The 23,257-nt window shown below is 33.0% G+C and overlaps 1 protein-coding gene across 1 annotated transcript; it reads right to left on the minus strand.

The window, feature by feature from the left end:
* Nucleotides 1–113: 113 nt before the first annotated feature.
* LOC116778116 (laminin subunit alpha) lies at nt 114–23,174 on the minus strand. The gene is made up of 62 exons (XM_032671997.2): nt 22,950–23,174; nt 21,206–21,352; nt 18,850–18,977; nt 18,225–18,333; nt 17,916–18,086; nt 17,623–17,839; nt 17,269–17,478; nt 16,987–17,180; nt 16,673–16,748; nt 16,382–16,519; nt 15,467–15,578; nt 15,217–15,392; nt 14,895–15,071; nt 14,696–14,818; nt 14,459–14,617; nt 13,854–14,107; nt 13,640–13,776; nt 13,432–13,570; nt 13,161–13,349; nt 12,716–13,084; nt 12,485–12,637; nt 12,212–12,386; nt 11,965–12,125; nt 11,691–11,850; nt 11,349–11,582; nt 11,071–11,233; nt 10,826–10,988; nt 10,621–10,743; nt 10,365–10,542; nt 9,985–10,288; nt 9,552–9,780; nt 9,310–9,437; nt 9,105–9,229; nt 8,835–9,008; nt 8,531–8,732; nt 8,251–8,330; nt 8,074–8,182; nt 7,842–7,956; nt 7,576–7,737; nt 7,279–7,498; nt 7,096–7,205; nt 6,857–6,978; nt 6,499–6,772; nt 6,250–6,411; nt 5,749–5,936; nt 5,476–5,672; nt 5,269–5,402; nt 4,997–5,194; nt 4,652–4,800; nt 4,272–4,550; nt 3,984–4,197; nt 3,577–3,900; nt 3,315–3,498; nt 3,105–3,243; nt 2,511–2,743; nt 2,364–2,441; nt 2,058–2,288; nt 1,800–1,972; nt 1,398–1,637; nt 1,121–1,282; nt 809–1,040; nt 114–566 (listed from the first exon to the last, which is right to left on the minus strand). Exons 1-62 carry the CDS (start codon nt 23,142–23,144, stop codon nt 304–306), a joined length of 11,064 nt encoding a protein of 3,687 aa, XP_032527888.2. The 5' UTR covers nt 23,145–23,174; the 3' UTR covers nt 114–303.
* Between the last annotated feature and the right edge of the window lie 83 nt (nt 23,175–23,257).

Genomic DNA, 23,257 nt, shown 5'->3' on the forward strand with positions numbered 1-23,257 from the left:
TTGCTAGTTCAGTTGTCTTAAATAATTTGGCTAATTATTAGTTTTGGTGTCTGTAACAATTTTTATAATAAGAATTTTTCGGGATAATTCTAAAAATAGAACAAAATACAATGTTCGATAAATGAATAGAATATTTATTTATTGTATAAAGTTTACATAAATCTTTGGTGGTCTATATGAATTGCTCCTAATACAATATTACATACTATAAATGCAATTAAGAGAAAGAACACGATAAATACTAAAGTTAAAAAGCTGATGAAATCAGTGATGATCATTTTAAGTACAAATTTAAATTTTCATTCAATCACTGGGGCACACTCCTACGTGAGTGTCTCTTCGGGCAGCACTCAGTGGAATATGTACGGGTGTTTCTTTGATGACTATGTTTCTTATGCAGCCAGTGAAACCACGTTTGGAGCTGGTACCACGTAGGGTTGAGATAGGACGCACGTGCCCACCAATGTACAATGCAGATCTGGTGTCCGTGGAGCCGGATTGACCGAGACCAGCGTCCGAGAAATGACCATCAACGCCCACTGACACCACGTGGCGAGACTTAACAGCTGAAAATAAATGAATAGTTAATTAATTTTGTGATGGAACTCGCAGGTTTACTTTTATGGTATGATATCCCTATTTCTCGTTCTTGTTGCACTACCCGACTACCCCATTTAGGAAGTCTATCGATTCGGGCAAATCTAAGTTACTATAATTTTATGCTCTTTCCGAGAGAATCTGTAATTAATTATAATTGAGGATAGAATTACGAATTTCTTGGGACCTATGAATTTATATTGACTTTTACCGTGTATTCTGTGCCAGTTTCCATCGCACAAGGAGAATTTGTTGCCCAGTTTGTAACTAGCATGGAAGGGACCTTTTCCATTCTCTACATTCGCAATGACTTCGTTCTCCAAAAGTTCCAAAATCATGAAGTCTTTTTTACCATAGACACTTAAAATTAGACCAGTTGAATTGCGAGGCTTTATTTCCATAGTTATAGAAATTTCATACCCAACCTTAAAGTTTTCTAACAACTGAAAAAAAATAAAATATTTGGTATTACTCTGAAAAATGATTGAATATATTAATATAAAACGAGCAAATATAGCCTTACTTTCAAATAATTGCTGTGATTGTTATTTGAAGGACCAAAGTAGACCCCTTGCTCGACGTTGTCTGTGCAGCGTAGAGCATTTACTCGGTCTAAGATGTTTGTAACATATTGCCCGTTCATCATCAAACCTTTTAGACATCCTTTAAATGGTTGGTAGAAGTCCTAGACATTGTATTTTATTATTACAATGATTTAAAAAAAAAGTCATTAAGAAATATAATAGAATGAATTTAGACCACATTGAAATATGCATTGGCACAGTACTTCATTGACTCACCATTAGATTTTGACTGATAGTATTAGTAACATTTCTTAATCCACCATAATAGTACGGTGGAGCGAGTACTGTTGGTGCATAACATGACACACTAGTTTCCCCGATTCTTTCAGAGTTAACAGTTAGTTTGCCGTGACCGTTATTTCTTACGAGTGTAACTGTATGCCATTCAGTGTCATTGTATGTTGTTGATGACGTGACTAGTCCTGTCTCTCCACCGCAGTTAAACGTGAAGTGTAGCTGAAACACATTTATATCAACTTTATGAAATAAATAGTATACTAATAGTATATTTACGTTAAAACTTATATTTTAAGCGTCTAGTCTAAGCTGTTTTCTCGATAAAAATGTAGATACTGCATTTAGATAACATTTCATATTGAAAAAAATATCTATTCATACCTTAGCATCTTTCATATATAACGCCAAAAACTGGGTTGGGACTCTTTCAGCAGCGGCATAAAATATTAAACCGCCATGTTGATCAAATGTTCGGAAACTTATAGTTAAATCAAAACCTTCTAATTGTCTTCCGGGTAATTTAGCGTATTCTATGCGGCTATCCTCTTTCGTACCTAAATACAAAATTAATTATGGTACAAATTATGGCATCATGGTTTTGTACATATACGCATGTTTATAATTTTTGGATAGAATTACCGAATCTGTATCCTTCCAACGGATCACCAATTTCATATTGTGGATCAAAAGCAAGTGCACATCCAGGTTGTGGTGCTGGAGGGGGCCTTCTGGTAGTGGTTGATGCTCGAGCAGTGGTAGTGGAAGGAATGGGTGCCATTGTTGTTGTTGTTGTTGGAGGCAAAGATTCTGTCGATGGCACTGCCATTGCTGTTGTGGTTTCTTCTGCGCTAAATACTAAGGTTGGTGGTTCTGTAATGATAGTTGTATTTCTATTTAGATTTTGATATGTAAATGTTTTATTAAGTTAATTTTTATAGTTTTTACCTTTTTCATCCACGGGAACATTCAGGACTGGCGTAGGAAGAACGTCATCGCGAGTTGGAGTAGGCCATAAACTAACATCTATAAAAATAAAAGCTTTAAATAAAAGGATCATCTTTAAAATTGTTTTAAAATAAATATGCTCCTTACCTGGAGGAACGCCACCGGTGGTTGTAATTTTACCACATCTTCCAAATGTGACGCTGTGATTGCTAAATGGTTCTAATAGATTTAGTACTCGTCCATTAAATGTTGCGTCAGCTATACAACCCTTGAAAGGTGTTTTAGAGCCTACTTCTCCGCCCACTACATAACCTGGTTGGACGCCACCCACAAAGAGTACGCCATTTATAATATGTAATGGTGCTGGAGCTGAGTCAGTGCTGCAGAAAATAGTAAGTTAAGTATTAGAAAATTTGTTTTGGGTCAAAAAGATTGACCCTATTTTAGATCCAGCTGAGGGCCAGTTTTATCAGTTATTGGCTAAGTTAAAAATTGATATTTTATAGGTAAATAAGAAATTAAAATTTCTATATTTGTCGTTTTCCTTTAAAATCATGTACTTTTTCATGATGTTTTTCCTGTCAGCTATTAATATAACCCCATCCACCCTTAGAAAACGAAAAATATTAGAAGTTAATTAGCTGTTTGATACTTTTCAGTTACTGATGATATCGACCTGTTTGACTTATCATTATTAAAATTTAATTTTTTATAAACCAGTTCCATTATACTTTTTCGTACCTGAAATAGTCAAAATCATCCACTACTAGCCGTAAAGCTTTGTCGTTATGAGTAACTGTGACTACGTGCCACTGGGAATCGTTATATGTGCTGAGGCCAGTGTCTAGTGATTCTCTCTGGCTCATTAATACCAGTTTTCCTAAAAATATACACATATTATAAAAGACTGTAGGTATTGTTTTAAACTAATATTTAAAAAGAAATATTTACCTTTGTTAAGAGATAGTGAAATACTGTCTGGCATTGAAGTTGTTTGTGTTCGACTTACATAAACAAATAATAAGCCAGAAGGCTCATTTGTTTTAAATTTGAGAGTTAATTGGAGATTCTCTGTTGAAATGTCTACGAAGCGCAAATAGCTGTTCTCACCAGATAAAGATACTAGTGATGCAAACTAAAATAATTAGAATTACAATTAGCTTGTTTTGCTACATTTTAATAAAAACATTTGCGGCTTCATAAATTTGATTACCTGGCATCCGTAGGCTATTCCTACCGATTCAACATTTTCACTTAAATCAATATTAACACCGTCGATACTTATTTGTCTTATACAACCATCAAAACCTTTGTTTGTAACTTGTATAATGTCTTTATTATTTCCACCGAAATTCATTGTATCTAACGAAGGTATCTCTTTAGCTGCGGATGTCGATACCATTTTAAGTATTTCATTGTCCACTCTAAGAGAACACGAGCTGAAGTACCTTCCAGCGTCAAGTCTATGCCATTTGCCATCATTATATGCTTTTGTTGTGCCAATAATAACCATGTCATTGGTATTTCCAAGAGACACCTAAAAATAAGTTAAAACAAAAATATTGACCCAATGTTAAAATATATAAATATACCCACGTAAATAGATTTATAGAGACATACTTGTAAATAAACGTGACCGTCTTGCATTTGTATCGAGAAGAAGTGTTTTCCTTCTCCTACCAAGTAGATCAGACCATCTGGAGCATAAGTTCTGAAGAACAGGAGCACCTGATTCTTCTGTGGACTAAGGTAACCTCGGCCAGGCATAGTCACGTGTGAACGCCCATTGAATCGGTACTCTTGGGGACCCGATTGTGATGATATGAGTTTATCTCTGGATATAAAAATTTAAGGTTATTTCATTTTATTTTTGATACAGTAATGAAAATTTTGTGCCACTTATCTTACCTTTGCCTGGCACCTTTCAAATTATCCGAGCTGACAAAATTCCATAAACCAACGGGTGTGTCGCCAATCATTAATTCCTCAATTTGTCCTTCAAATGCAGGGAAGCTTATGCCTTGAAGTTTTGCATCTGATGGAACTCCTCCAACATAAAGTTTGGATTTGTCTCGATCTAAGTTAAAGATGGTATGTTGGCCTGGTAAAACAGCTTCTTTAACATGGATTTTGTCTGAACCGCTATCAAGACTCTCCCGAATGGATAATTTTACGTTTCTTCCTACTCTGTTGACAGATATAGTAAATGGTTTTTTATTTATGTTATAATTATTTTTTTGTATTTACATTTTAGTTTTTTTAAACAGTTTAACTTATTTGGGACTCACCGGTCAACTACAACTTGATACCACCTATTATCAGCCACAAACTTTTCGCTTCCTATTCTAGCTGGTTCACGGCCAGATTCAGCGGTCTCTCCAATATCCATGACGAGATAAGGATAACCATTTTGCACTCCGATAACCATAAAGTCATCCTACAAAAATTTGTGCATGTATATAAAGTTTACAATTTTATGTTTAGAAAAATGACGTTTTTTCTTATTAGGTATAACATTACCCTACATTCATTAAAATCTTCAACAAAAATTTATAGGTTTTGATATAATGGCACAAAGTTATTACTTTCTTTGGAGGTAAAAATGTATATTATAAAATATTTTCTATTCATACCGATTTTGTTCTTCTTAACATCGTGTCTTTAGGATTTCCGAGGTATAAAATGAATCCATTTTTTTCTTTAGTTCGGAAATAGGCTGAAACGTGTGTTGAGGTTGACATTTCATCCACTGTGTCTGGTAGACGTGGCTGAAGAGTTGACCATCGGTCAAATGTTACCCCTACTTGTATACGGTTTGCTACGGTGCGAGCCTGATGAATAAAAAATATTATGAAAAGACCTTCTTTTATATATCTTCACTTCATTACGCCCCTTTTCTAGATACCTGTTCTATTAATTCCCTTAACTTTTGAAGTTTTTCGTCGGCTTCTTTTCGAAGACTCTCGAGATTTTCCTGTTTCAGTTTAACAGTTCGGTATGTGGACGATATTGTGGGATCCATTTGATTAATTTTGTTTACTGTTAAATTTAAGATAATTAGTACCTTACTATATAATATTTTTTTTTATTAAATTAGAATTAAAATGCTCACATAAGTTATCAATGTTTGAGGTCATTTTCTGTGCGTCGTCCGCTAATTTTGGCAGTGTTTGTGCGAATTCCTTGCTGACTTCCAATTCACTTCCAAGAGAAGACATAATTCCCTTTGTTGATTTGACTGTTTTTGCCACTTTTTCAGCTTTTTCAGTTTCATCATGTAAAGAAGTCTGCGGTGAACTTGGAAGCGACCTGTATTATTGAATATAAAAAAAAACATTTATAATTTCTAAATCAACAGAAAGAGTAAAAAGTGATAGTTTCTTACAATTGTATGGCATTATTTTCATCATCTGCATAACCAAGCGTAGATGTTGCATTTTGTAGCCCTATTTTAGCAAGGGTTAGGTTAGGACTAAGCTTTTGTTCAACAGTTTCAAGTGCCTTCAAAGCACGATCAGAAAGTGCTAGCGATCCATCTCTCGCGGGCATAACACGCTCATTTAGCTCATTGTTCTGAAAGTGAAATTACATAGATGTAAACAAATTGATGTATGCGATTCCGAAAACGGTGAAATCATATAAATAATAATATCACGGTATAAAAAAACATTAACTCTATTTTAGAAATATTTCAATAGATTAATAAAATTTTATTATTTTGTATATTAAATTGATATATTTGTTTTTACTTGTTACTATGTCATTCTATTTTTGTTTTTGTATAATTTGGTGTTTAAAAAATAATTTGGATAACTCCTCATGATGTTTTCGTGAAAGCGGTGTCAAGAGAGAAAAGTTCCTTTAAATAACAATAACAATAACATACAATATTCGTAACCGTGGCTACGGCTTCTTCGGCTTCTTCGCTTGCTCTTTTAGCATCTTGAATTTCTTGAACTATTGAAGAATAAGCTGATGCTGCACTATAAGCATGCTGGGTACGCGTATTGTTATTTTCCTGTTCTGCTAGTGCTCTTAGTTTATCAGCCTTTAAATAAAAAAAAAACAATCAATTTAATATATATAAATTATTTAACAACATGGGTCTTTAAAGTGTTATTTTATAGATACTTACTCGATTTCTTAAGTTACGTGCATGATTTAATGCTTCGTCTGTTAGATTCGTTAGTTCAGGTAATTTGTCTGCTATCATATCTAAGCTATCTTTAACATTCCCGTTGGTATTGTTAACTTCTTCTAAGACTTTTGATGCGTTTTGCACAATGTTTCCAACCTTTATAGTCCAGAATGTTGCATTATTAATGTCGATAGCAGCGTCAATTAAGTCTTTCATAGCAGCACCGTTAAGTTTAGTAACTGATAAAACTTTATTTCCGAACTTTGATTTTCTGAAAGAAATAGTTTTTTTTTTTTAAGAAAATCGTCAATGTCACTATAAACGAATGTAAAATATTTTAATAGTTTTTCAGTACTTGTTTATCTCGTTTAGTTTTTCTGCTTCCGTTGCTGTGTGTTGAGCAAGATCTGTGTATTCAAGCATGTCATCTAGTTTTTTCTTTAATTTGCGTGTATCATTAAGTAGGGATTCAAATTTCTGCAATTTTAGTAAGATTCCGTTTAATATTGACAGTAGGACCTCTCCTATTTAGATAAATAGATAAGAGAAAAGGCGTTTTATATATAGATAAGAGAAAAGGTGTTTTTATCTTACCTTTACTTGTTCGTTAACTGGTTGTACAAAAAGATTCATTCGTTCTATCTGTTTTGTGCTATTTGTATAAGCATTAAAAGCCTGCACTTCCTTGTTTTTGAAATCTTTTTCTAAGAAGAAACAAAATATATTTTAAAAATAATTTAATTTCACTATCATAAAGTTAGTTAATTTTATAGCTACCTGCAATATCATTTTTAATTTGTCTTGCTTCTGTCACTGCACTATCCACTTTTGGTTGCTGACTTAGTTCTAGACCAGTGGCTAGTTCAGACACGTGAGACACAGATTTTTTTGCCTTTTCACTATTTTTTCGTACTGAAGCCAGAATATCGTTGGCAACATTGGCTAAATCCGCTGCTCGTAATATTTGCTTATCACTGTCGGTCGCAGCAAATTCGGCCTGAAATTTTTTTAACACATTATTTATTTAGACTTTTTATTCTTATTTTAGTTATATGGTCACTAAGTAGTGCTTACCGAACGAAGAAGATTTTTCGCACTAGTTTCAAGAGTTTTAACGGATGACGTAACTGTTTCTAGTTCAACGTTCTTTAATTCAGAGACTCTTGGTTTCAAAAGTTCAGTTTGGTTTGCTATGTAATTAAGACGTTGAGTTGTAAAGAATGAATCGGCTTTATCCTGAAAAGCAAAACGTAAATTTTGAATTAACACAAGTAAAAGTATTTTATCGCAATAATACGGTACAAAAGACACATAGTTTTAAATTATTTTTTAATTCTTACCTTAAAGTCGAGTGTTTCGTTGAGCAGTAATTCAGTTAGATTTTGAACAGTAAAAATGAGAGCATCAGTACAAGAATCACATTCCAAGCAACCTTCTTGAGGTATCAATACCCATCTAAAACAAATTAATTTATTGCATTAGCATAAATGCTTTCTTTTAAGATAAACCATAAGATAAAAATATTATATATCTCATGGTCAATATGTTCTTTTAGAAAAAAAGATAAAAGACCTTTCTGGACAACGATCACATTTTTCACCGACTACTCCCGGAAGACATTCGCATTGCCCAGTAGCATTGCACATAAATCCAACGGAATAGCCTTTATTGCAGTTGCAACCTGTGAAAATATATAAAATATTATTACTGTGAAATAATTTATTAAAATTTGTATTATTTATTATTTACGGTCGCATCCGTCTTTAGAGTAATTCCAGTATCCTGCCGCACATTGATCGCAATGCATTCCTGTTACACCTTTTGCACATCTGAAAAGAATAATTACATCTCTAAGAATAAATATATATATACACAATACTAAGATCATAAAGATCTGTTTGCTACCAAAACATATTTTTTAAAACTTGTGCTTATATTAATAATGAATTCTTTCAATGCATTAAGAACTAAACAAGAAAAAGCCTGGCGGTTCAAGTCAAACATCGTTATACCCTATTTATCAACCTACTTGCATTTCCCATTATTGTCATCACATTGAGATGATTCAGAAGCGATTCCACAGTCACAAGGTGTGCATCCTTGTCCACTGTTCAGACCCCAATGGTCCGGCTTGCAGAGATTACAACTGCTGCCTATGACTCCAGGACGGCAAATACAAGTTCCAGTACTGGGATCACATCGCTCCATACCGTATTCATCACAAACGCAAGCTGTTCAAATAAGATTTATATTAAATAACTTTCCATAGATTTCGTTGTCGTGGAATAGTTAATGGCTAAAAGGGTCATAAGTTTTTATACTGTTAAAAATACCTGTACAGTTTTTGGAGAATACAGCGTCACCAAAGAATCCTGGAGCGCATAGGTTGCAAGCGGCACCAGAAGTGTTGTTGACACATTTAAGGCAATCTCCAGTAATACTATCACAAGATCCAGGGTCATCCGTATTTATGTTACCGGAGCAGTTGCAGGGCTTACAATAATCCCCTGTAATAATACTCGTGTTGTATTTGTATTTTAAGCATTATATATATATATATATATATATATATATATATATATATATATATATATAAAACAAACCTATTTCTTCAGGAACTCCATAATATCCAGCTGCGCAAAATTCGCATCGTGCTCCGCCATATCCGGGCTTACAAACACATGAAATTAGGGACCCATTTCCACTAAGGTCACATCCGACAGCAAAACTGTCGAAAAATATAAGCAGGTCAGTATGTGCTACATCACTTAATAATCAAAATCAATTATATTTAAACTATACACTGACTTATTAGATGGATAAGGCATTGGACATGCACAAATGAGGCAGTCTTTAGGTGTGCCAACTGTTGCATCACCATGGTATCCCGGAATACATTGCTCGCAATGATCGCCCATTGTGTTATCTGTGCATTCCTGGAAAATATTTTGGAAGCAATGGATTTTTTAATGCTATTAACATATAGCAAAGTTAAGAGAACAGAGTATGTGTATTTATTTCATTATCAAAATAATAGAGTCAGTACTTACCAAACATATTCCAGTGTTAACATCGCATTCCTTGGAATGACCATTGCACTGACAAGGTACGCAAAATCCAGCATGTGGACCAGAAGTAAGCCTGTAGTGACCTTCTGCACATTGTTCACACGAAAGTCCTTTATACGCTTTGGGACACTGACAATCTTCTACGGAAGCGGCTTGTTTGTCTAATTCAGCATACTCTTCAATGCCAAAATCTAAGGTCACACCCATTAATCTGTAAAATTTCAAAAAAAATATGGTAATAATTACAGTGATAAGGTATTGCATAGTTGTAAAAACAAATTAAATTGATAGTCTTAAGTACAGAGAAATAAAAAGGGCCTTTAATAAAAAACCTAGGAAGATATTACAGCTCTATTAAAAATTATTTGTGTTCAAGGGTTAATCTTTAAAGTTGCTAAATCGAGCCTGTACCCACCTGGTAGTGACTGCCTCATTCCAGTAGGTGGCTCTTATGTAAATACTAGTGACATTTACCAAGACATTCATGAACTGATCTCTAGTAACTGCAGTACCATCTAAATTTGTAAATTCGTCTTCAGAAATACGAACAGTATGCATCCAATTAATTTGAGAAGGCGGTTGTTCTACACTGTTATGTACAATATATCCATTAGCACCACCAATAATGACATCAGCAGCGGCGATGGCCCTCCCATCATCACGGGTTGTATAGAAAATGGAATAGGTAAGATATCCGCCATACGAATTGAGACGTTTTCCTAGAATGGAGTTTTATTTTAATAGTTTCAAACAGAAAATACAATATGTTTAACGTTTTCCTAGGCTACTACTCACCCAGATAATAGTCTGGGGCACCAAAGTAAACAACTTTTTGTGAATCTTCCTCGCTACCCGATAGATCAGCACTAATTACAGAGTCATTAAATAAAGTAGGATCAATGCCTAGACGAAATATGCTCAGGGTACGATTAGCTTCAATATTTGCTAGATACCAGTCTGACATTCCATTGAGCTGAAATAAAAACATATTTTTAATTTGTATTTGTATATGTTTGTATTAAACATCTTTGAACAAATGATGTATATTTACCTCAGCCCATGAAAGGTGAGAGCTGCTGCATCTTGTAGTTTTCCCAAAGCAATAACATTTCGTACATCCTTCGGGATTGTCTGACTGAAGATTAAAATATTCTTCTTTGCAGACGTCACACGCCTATAAGATAACGATTCAATGTATTATTTATCAGGTAATTTAATTTTCTAGAGCAAAATAAAAGAAGTGTGTCTATTCTTACTTGGCCTTTTACATGTTTCTTACAATAACATTGGGCAGTATTTTGATCACATACATCATCAGTAGTACCATTAAGATCACAGCTACATTGGACACAATCGGGAAAATCATAATGTCCCGGTTCACAGTGATCACAAGTTCGTCCAATAATGTTGTCTTTGCATCTTTAAAAATCATTACAATGTACACAATAAAAAAATTGTTGCTTTAAGCAATAAAAACCAAATCCGATTTACTTCTACTTACGGACAGTTTCCGCTGTCAGCCTCACATTGAAGCTGATCGTTTATGACTCCCATCGGGTTGCAATTGCAATCATCACAGCCGCGCTGCACATCAAAGTTAAATGTATATGGCTTGCAACGATCGCAGTTCTCTCCTTCCACGTTCTTGGGACAAATACATTCTCCTGAAACAGTACTGAGAGTTAATTAAGATATTTATTAAGGAAACATGTACATCGATATATTTTATTTATTCGAACAAAACAATTAAGGTTTCATTTGAATATATTTTATTCGTACCATTGTCGTCACAAATGGCGGTAGAAGGACAATGACATGGTCTGCAATTAGGGAAACCGTAGTATCCAGTTTTACAAGCACTACATGTTCTACCAATTACATTCTCTTTGCAGGGACATTGGCCTCCGAAAGTGTTACATTCTAATTCTGTAGATCCCATAAAGTCACAGAAGCAACTTAATGCGCCGCTGTTGTATTCTGACGTTATTGAAAACATTGCATCGTGACAAAAACCTGAATAAAAATATGAGATTATTTATTTTGATTTCATTCGTCACGAATGGAAATGAAAGGACTTGAAATAAAATATAGAAATGATTTTTTTCACAAATAATATTTCACCTGTTTCATTTGAACTAATGTGGTAATGATTTAGAGCACATTTTTCAATAAATTCTCTTGTATAATCCACCATATTATTTTCTTTTAGGGCTGAGTCAATAAAATCTGATTTAGCTATGACGAGCACATAGTCTAACCAAACTCCTTTACTAGTATTCCCCTAAAACACGGAAATCAAATATTTATATTTTCATTGAAAATGCTAACTGAGAAAGCTAATCCATATTTATGAAAATATTGATAACAAAAACGATGAGTATTTAGTTATTGTTACCTGGAATGTTATGGTGAAATTTTCATTTACTGCATATTGCTTATTACCACCTGCTTGGATTATTATTGCTCTACATCCAGAATTAGAAGGACAATGTTCTATGGGAAGAGTGGCATCGCGTTGCTGCCCGTCAGTTGTTATGTTTATACTAATATTGGATTCTAGTTTTCAAAAAAAAATATCGTTAATTATTAATTTTAGGAATGTGTTTTTGGAATATTCAGTTATTTCTTATGACGATAGCTACCTGGGTTATCTGGTTGGTAATAATGTATAACGAATATATAATCTCCGGGAGAAGGAACTTTGGATTCAATTTTCACTGGATCTGATTGAGGTACTAAATAAACAACCATGGTTGAGTTATCTAAGATTGGTGGACGTCTCTCGCGATCTCCTCCAGTACCGCTTTCTATTTCAACCTTTAAAAGTATTATGTAAAATTAGATTAACTCTTATAATAGAAAGCCATAGGTGGTAAATATTTTCGATTGTGGTCTTATTATCGATTATAGGCAACCTTTTTGGAATCTACTGCAGTTGAAAAAACAGCCGGACTGCAGCGTCCGTTTCGTCTTAAGCAATATGGTCGTGGCGTGATGTAGTCGAGATGCCATTGAGATTCTGGGATCACGATAATTGATTTGATGGCGGCCAAAGTGTCAGTATCTCCCTAGAAATGTACATCACATTTTATGCTTCAATACAATTTAAGTAAAACACAATAAATAATGGATAGAGTCGTACTTACATCTAAATAAATTACATTATTTGGTTCCTGGACATTAAAAACTGAGATCTTTGATAAATCATCAACGACCACTTGCCTACATGGTGCTGTATATGGACAGTCATTGAGGTTGGCGAAAGCAATAGTTTCAGGACCATCTCCAGATTGAAATCTTATGGCAACTGCACCTCTTGGAGCTAAATCATACATTCCACCTTGATCGGAATTTATTTCACTTGCTGCTAAGGCTGTTCTATTTATTGGAGTAATGTATTCAATTATTATAACATAGGCGCCGCTAGGATCAATTTTGATATTGTACTCAATTTCATTTTGTTCATTGTTGATAATTGGTATATCATTGGGACCAGCATTGTGTTCTTGCAGTTGCTGTAATAAAATACATTAGTTTGAAAACTTTAAGCGCAGAATAAAACATTTTTGATGTACTTACAACATAACTTACCTCAGGATCGTTTATAAAGTCAGTAACGTCAGATACCATATCAGATACATTAGCAGTTGGAAACCCGCTGAGGCTGGGATAAGCAAAATGTCTGCAAAGTTTCTTTTCACCAATAATACATGGTTTATCAACAAGCTTAGTCAAAACAGTAGCCTCGTAGTAAGCTTCAGGTATAAGCACGAAGTAATCCTAGAAAAGTTAAAGAATTGAAAAATTACTTTTGTTAATGAAGTTTTAGGAGACAGTCAAGATTTAATATTCCATTGCTTACAATCATAACTTCCTTAGTGGTTTTAATTGTGACAGTCCAGGTTCCAGCATTCATAACAAATGGAGCTGGAGCAATACCCTTCTCAACTAAAACTGTTACTAATTGTGGTTGCGTAGTAGGCCTTAATTGTACATTAAACCTGTAAAAAGCGTTTTTATTAAGTCAGTGTTAAGTGTCTGTGAGATTTCTACAATTTTTTTTTTCGTACCCTTGTTTTGTATCAATAACACTTTCCGGTGTGACAATAATGGTAGCAGTAACAGGATCTCGTAGAGGGTTTGCATATTTTAAGACCATACGGAATAATGAAGATTTTCCGATATGCACCACATTTATTACCTCGTTCTGAAAATTTAATGTGTTAATAACTATTTCCTTTTAACAAGGAGATGGTCAGCATTCATTTAAAGAAAGCGACTAACCTGCAAAAGTGAGAAAACGACATAACCCTTCCATGAGTATCCGGGAAAAACATCCTCTGAATTTCTGTATCTGACAGGTCCAGATTGAGTAAGACCTTCTTCCACCTCGTATTGGAACTGATGCAGTGTGGGGAAGTAATGAGCTCGGATAGGTCGGTCGCAGCGGCGGCCTTCTACCCGCGAATGACAACGACATTGTCCGGTACGCTTATCGCAGTTGTTGTCAATAGAACCGCCAATATCGCAATCACAAGCTAAAAAACAACAGTGAAATTATTAGAATATATTTATATACATAAACTATCTTTTTATTCTTTATTCTTTTTAGGATGGTTACAAATGAATACGGATTTATGTGTGATTGGAAAACCGAGAGTTAAGGTTTTTAGTAATATTTTTTTTGTTTTAATAAAACTTTATGGTATTTGAAAAGTTATTTGTTATAATTTCCTTCATTTATTATATTTAATTACTACAAGATAGATTTATTGTAGTATTTTGTTTTATGTTTCAAATTATGACAGATGTACAGTGTATGATATTTTTATAATAGTAAATAAATGGAGAAAGAAAATGAAGAACAATATATATTCGTAATTACTTACCAGCACAACCAAATAGATTTTGAGATTCCAATTTATAAAATCCATCTTGACATTCATCACATTGTCTTTCGCCAACATTCATTTTGCAGGTACACTGGCCACTACGTGTGTTGCAAGCACCAAGGCCACCAAGGGTTCCAGCCAAGTTACAGCTGCATTCTAAAACAATTATAACAATATATAGTTTTGTGTTAACCATTATGTAAATGTCTTTGTAATAATCTCTAAATTAAGTACCTTGACATCCCGAAGGATTATATTCTTGAAGATTCCAGAACAATGGTTTGCAGTCATTGCAAATTCTTCCTTGTACTCGGTCTTTGCATTGACAGAGCTCTCCAGCGGGTACTGATCCACAGCCTTCGCAAAAAGTGTTTTATTAGGTAATATTTTTTAACAATAGAAAGGGTTTTTTTGTATTATTATTTGAAAATACCTGCAAAAGAAGCTATGACACCTCGAGGGTCACAGTTGCATTCTTCGCAAGCCGGGAAGTTGTAGAATTGTTCTTTACACTTATCACACTTGATTCCATCAAAGTTAGGTTTGCAATGACATTGACCGCTATCGTCACAAGTGGAACCAAATGTACCAGATTCGTCACAATTACATGCTAAAAAAAAGATATTACGATAACAGGTTACATATTTTATAATAAACTCAAAATTTCATATTATCTGAATTTTTATCGACCAAACAATTGGCTATTGACTACTATTATAATTTAATGTTTGTTTTAAGAAAGGTATAATAATTACGTAGGCATTCTGGGAATTTATAATATCCAGGAGAGCATTGGTCACATTGTTTTCCACCAAAATTGACTAAACAGTTGCATTTGCCATCGGCGGAGCAACTTGTTGAAGTTGAACCTGTCGGAGAACAGTTACAGGGTACGCAAGAACGTTCGCGTCCTTTAACTTCCATGAAGTATCTGCATTCAAAAGTAGCTGGGTATTAGTGAAATGGATTATCGTTTCAGGAATTTAGAAATCATATAATACATACCCAGATAAACATTGATCGCAGCGAACACCACCAAAACCTGGTTTACAGACACATTGGCCAGTAACGTCATCGCATACATTTGGCTCAGTACCACTTACGTCACAGTTACATTCTGCAAAATATTTGCTATATGATAATAATTTTAAGTAAACTTTTTTTAAATATTCTTTAGTTTTTTTTTCTTCCATCTATCACATTGTGCATTGCACCCCGCCGTGGGCTGAGCTTAAAGTGAAGGGCTTCGGCAGAGTAGCCTAGGCTTATTAGCCTATAAATGGCTCCAATGGCGTGCAAATTATGTACCAGTTATATCTTCACTTTTAAGTCCTCCACAGCATTTGTAATCTGATTTTTGGTTTCAATAAATATAGTCCTCAATTTTTAATATGCATTTATCCTCTGAATTGATTTTTTTTAAGTATCGCTTTTTATACGTGGTAATATGTAATCAGTAGATTGAATTCAAATATTTTGTCGATAATTGTTAGTACAATGCCTACGACTCGAAAACAGTTCAACTTGTTGTCACCTTATAAAACTATATCACCCTTTTAGAAAAAGGATATGGGCGCAAGAAACAACTCTACCCGTGCATGTATCGAATTGATATATATAGTGATATATTCTAGTAACGATCCTAGGTGGCACTTCATTTTAAGAGAGGCTTAATCAATATATTTTATTTCACTTGATGTGATACCAAGATGGTTTAAAGGCTAAATTTGTAGTTGTAACATGCTACTGATTGTTAATATGCAAGCGATATAAGTTCCAATGCTATACAGGCATAGCTAACTAGTGTGTGTTATAATATAAAACAATGAGGTACATTAAACTAAACGACGGTACTTAGGGTATTTGAATTCCTACCAAAATGAGACTTAAAGCTTGATATTAATTTGATAAGTGACTTACGCTTGCAGGTTGGATATTCGTAGTACCCGGCTTCACATTGATTGCATGTGCGACCACTATATTTACTTTTACACGTGCAGTTACCGGATTCTTTGTCACACACTTGGGATACAGATCCAACGGAATTACATTCACAATCTAAAAACAACATATTTTTATATTTTAAGTACATTGTATTTAAATTGCACAATTGCACATTATTTTTTATAATTTTCGCAATAGTTTCATTATTGTAGTCATTTTGAAAATACATCTTTTATTTTTACTGTTTCGTTAGGTTGCAACACTTACTTTTACATTCAGGAGAATAATATCCATCTGCACACATTTCACATGATTTGCCAGCGTAGTTGTATTTACAAGGACACTAGAAGATTATAATTAATAAATACAAATAATGCTATCATATAATTTTAAATAATAAATTACGTCTTTTAAAAGCTTGTTATCTTTTAAAACTTATCTTTTATAATGTTTTATCCAAATTATTATTGACGGCTTTTGTAATGTATTATTCAGCATGAAAAAGAGTAATCATATGGAATCATAGTAATAAATAAAGAATTTTCAACTTTGTACAGTAATATGAAGATTTCAGATTTTACCATTCCGTCAGTTGGCGTACAATGTTGACCCTCAGTACCATTAAGATTGCAAGTACAAGGCTTGCAGTTTGGGTAATCGAAGTAACCGTAGGCGCAAGAATCGCAATTGGGCGGATTGAATTCCGAACGGCACTCGCATCGACCGGTCTCTTCCTCACAATTGCCAGTAGAGTAATGTAAGTTGCAATTACAAGCTAGAAATTTTAATTGATAATTTAATCTTATTAAACTATTTAAATCGTGATCTTGAGAACAACAAGTATATACAACTATAATACTCACGTTGGCATACATCGAGTTCGTCCCAGGTTTTGCCATAAGGTCGGTAGAAGGTGGGCTTACATTTGTTACAATTTATTCCTTCCGTGTTATGTTGACAATTCTTACAAACACCGCCTCCTTCATACAGACCATGAATGTCAAGCGATAAATGTTTTTCGTCAATAACTGCATCGTACTCACATTCGGTGGTATGATTGTGACAATTGCAGGCTGAAAAATTTTAGATATAAATGAATAAAATTTATCTTTAACCTAGTTCTTAAGGTAATTTACCTTAAAAGCTGTATTTGTACCTTTAGACCCGCCCCGTGACTGCAAATCTTTAGTTATCCTTGAAATTAAATAAAAACTTACGTTCACATGCAAATCTATCCCAGTTCTGCGATATTCTCCATTTCTTCTGTTCAAAACCGGGGCAGCACGCAGCGCATTGAGGTCCGCATGTGTTGTGTTGGCAGCGGCAGACGAGAATACTGGTGTCGCTGCCGGGTTCGGCAGGATCGCAGGTATCGGCATGTCCGTTGCACATACATCGACCTCCAATACTGATGTCCTTAATACTATAGAAATACTGTTTGGAAGAAATATTAGTAAACAAATATATTGATATTTTTATATCAGCATTATAGTGTGTTACTTTTACTTACCCTTCTTGTAACAGTTGGGTCTTGTCTAGCAACTGACATAAGATGACCCAATAAATTCTTAGTTCTTAACAAACGTAGACGAACATTCGTAGCTCGAGTCCATTCTTGCAGAACAGATGAATTGAAATATTTGTTTGCTGATGGCCGGTAGTTCAGTAACGATATTGGTATCTGAAAAAATATGGTAAATTATAATAAATATAAGTAAAACTAATAAATAATAATTTTATTTATATTAATAAATGACATCACCAAAGTTTTTAACGCAAAAAAAACTATTTTGATTGAACTTATTATCATCGAACTTACTTCTCCACCTTCAAGAGGAACGATTTTAGAGTATTCAGTACTGCAAATAACAGAGTCATCTTTCGTAATAGGCTGGAGACTTTCTCGGCCAAAATATCTTTCACAGTCCCTGAGAACAAAGTTTACTGTAAAACAAAGTGCCATAACATTTTATTTAACAAATAGACAGTTGAAAGATTCATAATAAATAGTAGGTATATTAACAACTTTTAATAATAGTTTATATCTCACGCGGTCTAAATAGTATGTTCAAATTCTTTCAAACAATTAATTTCCATTTAGAAGTCTGTGAATTCCATTCTTGGGAGAGTTAATATCAACTTGAAATATAGTTTGGTTTAAAAAACCAGCTAATACTTAATAGTCTATTTATTAAAGGTCACATTGTATAGAAATACACGATTAACAATTTATATTTAATTTAATAAAATTGTCTCAAAACATGCATATATATCTTTTAGAAACAATATTGTAAATTGCTTAGGAAGCCGTTCTTTAAATTTAAATATTATTTGAATACGTAGACTTCCACTCAAAAACCAATTAGGTGTTTGATAATAAATACCTGATATTGTTACCTTCCTAAATAAGAATAAAAATATTTTATTAATAAAGATTTACTTACTGCGGTGAGTCCGAAAAATATTGCCAGGGCTTAAAGGTTTTTCCGTAGTCTGTAGACTTTTCTAGAGCCCAGAGACCAGGTCGCGGAGAGTTACCCATACGAACGAACACATAGGCCACATGAAATTCCTAAAAAGCATGACAACTTTTTTTTAAACAAACCTTAGTATTAATCTTGTTAGTTGTTACCAATATACATAATGAAAATACAAGTCTTGGACCTTGCTATTCTATAGAAAATTGGTTCTATAAAAATCTATGTATATTCTAAATAGATATGAATGATATCATTACGTACTTTTGGAGTTAGATTTTTAAAAAATAGTTTTATTTAGGAATTTATCTGTTATTTTTTGTGTATACGTATTAACTTTTTTGGTAAATAAACTATTTTATTGTAGTAGTATATAATAGTGATTGATACCAAATCTTTTAAATTATTTATAGTGTATATTAACAAAATTAATTTCCAACAAATATTGCTTATAAAGTTTTTTATTTTAGAGCATTTTGAGTTTAATTTACAAGTTTTCGCAAATTTCAATGTGTAATTAATGTTTTAAAGCTTAATTATAATTATTACAGCTTAGACTGGAATTTAAAGTTCTAACGGACATTTTGCACTGTGTAATACTCTGTGTTGACAAGATTTCAGAAGAGTGTTGAATTTGTACTGTCTATTTGGTTACTTTTAGATCTTATTTTTTACTTGAGTTCGAATCTTGTCTTATGACATTATACACGTTTAATTATATTTATTAGGTTTTGTTCTGAATGATAAATTTGGACCATTTTATGACGATAGTTAAAATAGCTCAGTAGTCATGCGTCAAAGCGGAAACTTGTTTCATCATGGTTCAGATTAAACTTTTTATTATCAGTGTTTTGTGACCTGCGCTATCGGACACACAAAAATTTTAATGTGTACTTGGAATAGGGCCCGAAATACGTGCGTGAATATTTGACATATTTTTGCCTCAAAAAAAAATTTAAGGTTTCGAACAGTTAGTGAAAATTCGCTACAGATTTTGTGTGTAATATAGAAGTAAAAAAATAATAAACAACAGTGCATCTCAAATGAAATCTTTTTAGTATATAGTATTACAATAATTTGCTACAATCGCAAAGCATTTCGCTATCTATAATCAACATTATTATATTTCGCCAAGACGACACTTAGTCATAGTCCGTAATGATTCAGTATCATAGGTTACACATATGTTTTTTTATTAATTCATTTTATATTCGCCCAGCGTATTTCTTTGAGTAAGTATCAATGCTTACATGGAATAAAAAATGTTTAAATAATTAAACACACAGCAGTTTTAAGCAAGCCAGTTATACATACAAACACACAATATATACTACTTAAACATTTAAGAAAAATGGAGTTCGAAACCTTAAGACTCAGTAAATTTTTTGTACACGGTATTTTACTATAGGTCTATAATTAATTATTTTATGTTTTTCATGTAGTCCTAGAACGGAAATACGAGGAGGTCGTTGCACGTTTCGTAATAACTCGACTATTTTGGGAACTAGGATACAAGAAAATAAGCATGTTATCTTCAGTAAACTCTCTCAGTTTAATGTTTAAAAGAGGCTAAAAGCAATAGAATATCGAATAAGATTTCGTACAATTTCTATGTATATTTTAAATATCAGTTCCTATTCAAAGGTACATTCACCCAATCAGATGTTGCATGAAGTAATGCTTACTATTATTAAGTGTTGAGACGGCATTTGTTTATGATATAATGACATGACACGACAAGCGAAGACTGGCTCATCATAATTGAAATTCTTACGTCTGTATTAAAAATCCAAAAATGTTATTCAGATCCATTGTTTTTTAGTTTGTCATCACATTATTTAATTTTCTTTGTAGCTTTGTAAAAACTTATTAGTATCTAGGTAACTTATTAAATATTTATTCAAATTTCTAAAAATTTCTGGAAAGAAAAACAATCGATTCAAACAAATAATTATTTTCATTTCTCGTCTTTTAGAATTCAAATATTTTTTTTTTTGTTTTTAATTTTAAGTCGTCAAGAAGACAAACTATCATATTATTTGGTAAAGTATTTGGGATATTATTTTATAATATTTTTAATGTTTATGTATATACATGTAAATCTCTTTATATATACATAGGTAATATTTATATATATATAATATTTTTCTTTTTATATTAATTATCAAAATGATTATGTTTGTAAAGTCGCTATATAAGTACCTATAGATATTTATAACAACATACGACAGAATTCAGAAAGAGTTCCAAATCTTGCTAGAAAGATAAACTTGGTAATTTGTAAACTGTGTAATGAATAACATCATTTCTATTTTATCGTTACCTGTCCGAGATCAATGGTCAAATTGACTTCGTTGTACTTCATTCCCCTGGACAGCGGCGGACTCTGCCACCAAGTTTCCATGCCGTCCACAGCGAATTCTGGAGGATGCTTCTTGACTTCGTTTGTACCATCGCACATGTCACACACCTGGAGTAAAGAAGTTATCTTTAATAAACATCACAAGAATTTTTATCCATTAAGTTTCCTTAGTGTAAATTAATTAATTACATGCTAAGTTTTTTAAAGTTTTGATATTATAAGTTTAGAAGAAAACCGAGAGTAGAAATCTTACATTTAAATGAAGTCAAAATAGATTAACTTTACAAGTCACAAAAGAATTAGTTCTTACTAAAACCTTTACTTATATTATTGTAGTCAATTTTAAGAATTAGTAATCTGTTCCTAGAAATTTAATCATAAATAAGACTACAATGAAGCTAGTTTCTGACTGCAATATTGTTTATAGTATCTTTAAATAAGACGGATTTATAATATCTATTTCTTTATAAAGAAACTGAATAAAAGTATCATGTTACATCGTAAATGGTATTCGTGACATCAAAGGTCCATTTAAAACACCCAACAAATCCGTTCATTCACAATTTTTTTTTAAAACATGCGAAGAAGCTCGCATGCTCTCGCAAAAAACATATTGAAATTTGGAATTCATTGTGTTCGTTGCGAATGAAACAAAAGAACGCCTGGAGTCGGGATGCCCAAACGCATTTGGCTACCACATGTCCACAAAAACGCAACGAGACGAGCCGAATTTTGTCGAAAATAAACGAATGGTACTAAAATATGGACTTAAAAGTTGTGTGTCGGTTTTAGTAAGGTTAAATGTAATTTTTCATTAAACTTTAATAAAATAATTTAAATAATCCGCACAATATTTTAAGCTTCCGCTGAACTATTTTTTGTACAGGGTGAATTAAAAAAAAATACAATCGTGGTAGTGGTTCTAATAATAATATAATCTTTATATACTTTATATTGTATATAATAATAACGGACGTATGCTAGCGTTGATAAAGTAAGACTAATGACCTATTCGGTATGTTCCAAATAATCTGGTGACCTATGATCTCAATATCTTTAAAGAAACTTAGAATAATTTTTATCTCCAATCATTATTTTTGTTAATGAAGCAAAGAATAAAATCTTTTTTTTAGTTGTTAAACGCTTCATAATTGTTTTAAGAAAATAAGTCCGTTCAAAATGCATTAAATTAAATTTTTAAGCGCTATTAAAATGGACCAAAAGCAATTAAGTCATCTCGCTATCACAGGATGGCGAGGAAACAGGACGAACTTGATAAGTTATCGTGTTCTCTTTATCAACAGAGACAGAAGGAACCAATATTTTATACATATATTTTGAATTACATAGTGATCCTTTTTGGTACTGTTATTAAATAATAATATAGGAACATATTATTAAATAATATATACATATGGAACATGCACATTGAATGAAGCGTCCCGCTTGAGACAAGATGAGTTTGTGAAAATATTGACAACAATTGAATAATAATAGTAAAAAAATAAAAGAGTGCATGTATGGTTTTTTGCTAATAATTGTAGAATGTTTAGTTGAGTTACGATCACAATTTATTGAATATATAAATGACACTATTGCAAGAAAAATTAATTTTTAAAGGCTCACTTTAAATCTATAACATGGACATTAAAATAACGAAGTTACAAAGTTATTATAATATATTTTTTGCAATGAATGTATTCACCTGTCCTTGGATGACTCTTTCATCATGATCTGCATTGGCGCCGACTAGTTTGCAATATAATTCCGGTCCTTCATCACCACATGTTGCTGTTGCCGTAATTCTTTTTCCAAGCGCCAAGTTGAAGTATGGGGGTTTTAATATTTCTGCGCACGCGACGCTAACGTACAATAAAAAAAGCGCGACAACACGCGCCATGTTGCGCGCGCGCCGTCCACTCGTAGAATGAAGCCGAGCTCTGAGATAGCACAGGAAGGCATGGGGAAAGGGTGGTAAAGATTATTTTTTTAAATCAAATTCAAAGAAGATAA

Source organism: Danaus plexippus, chromosome Z (assembly GCF_018135715.1).
Source record: "Danaus plexippus chromosome Z, MEX_DaPlex, whole genome shotgun sequence".
Taxonomy (NCBI): Eukaryota; Metazoa; Arthropoda; class Insecta; order Lepidoptera; family Nymphalidae; genus Danaus; species Danaus plexippus.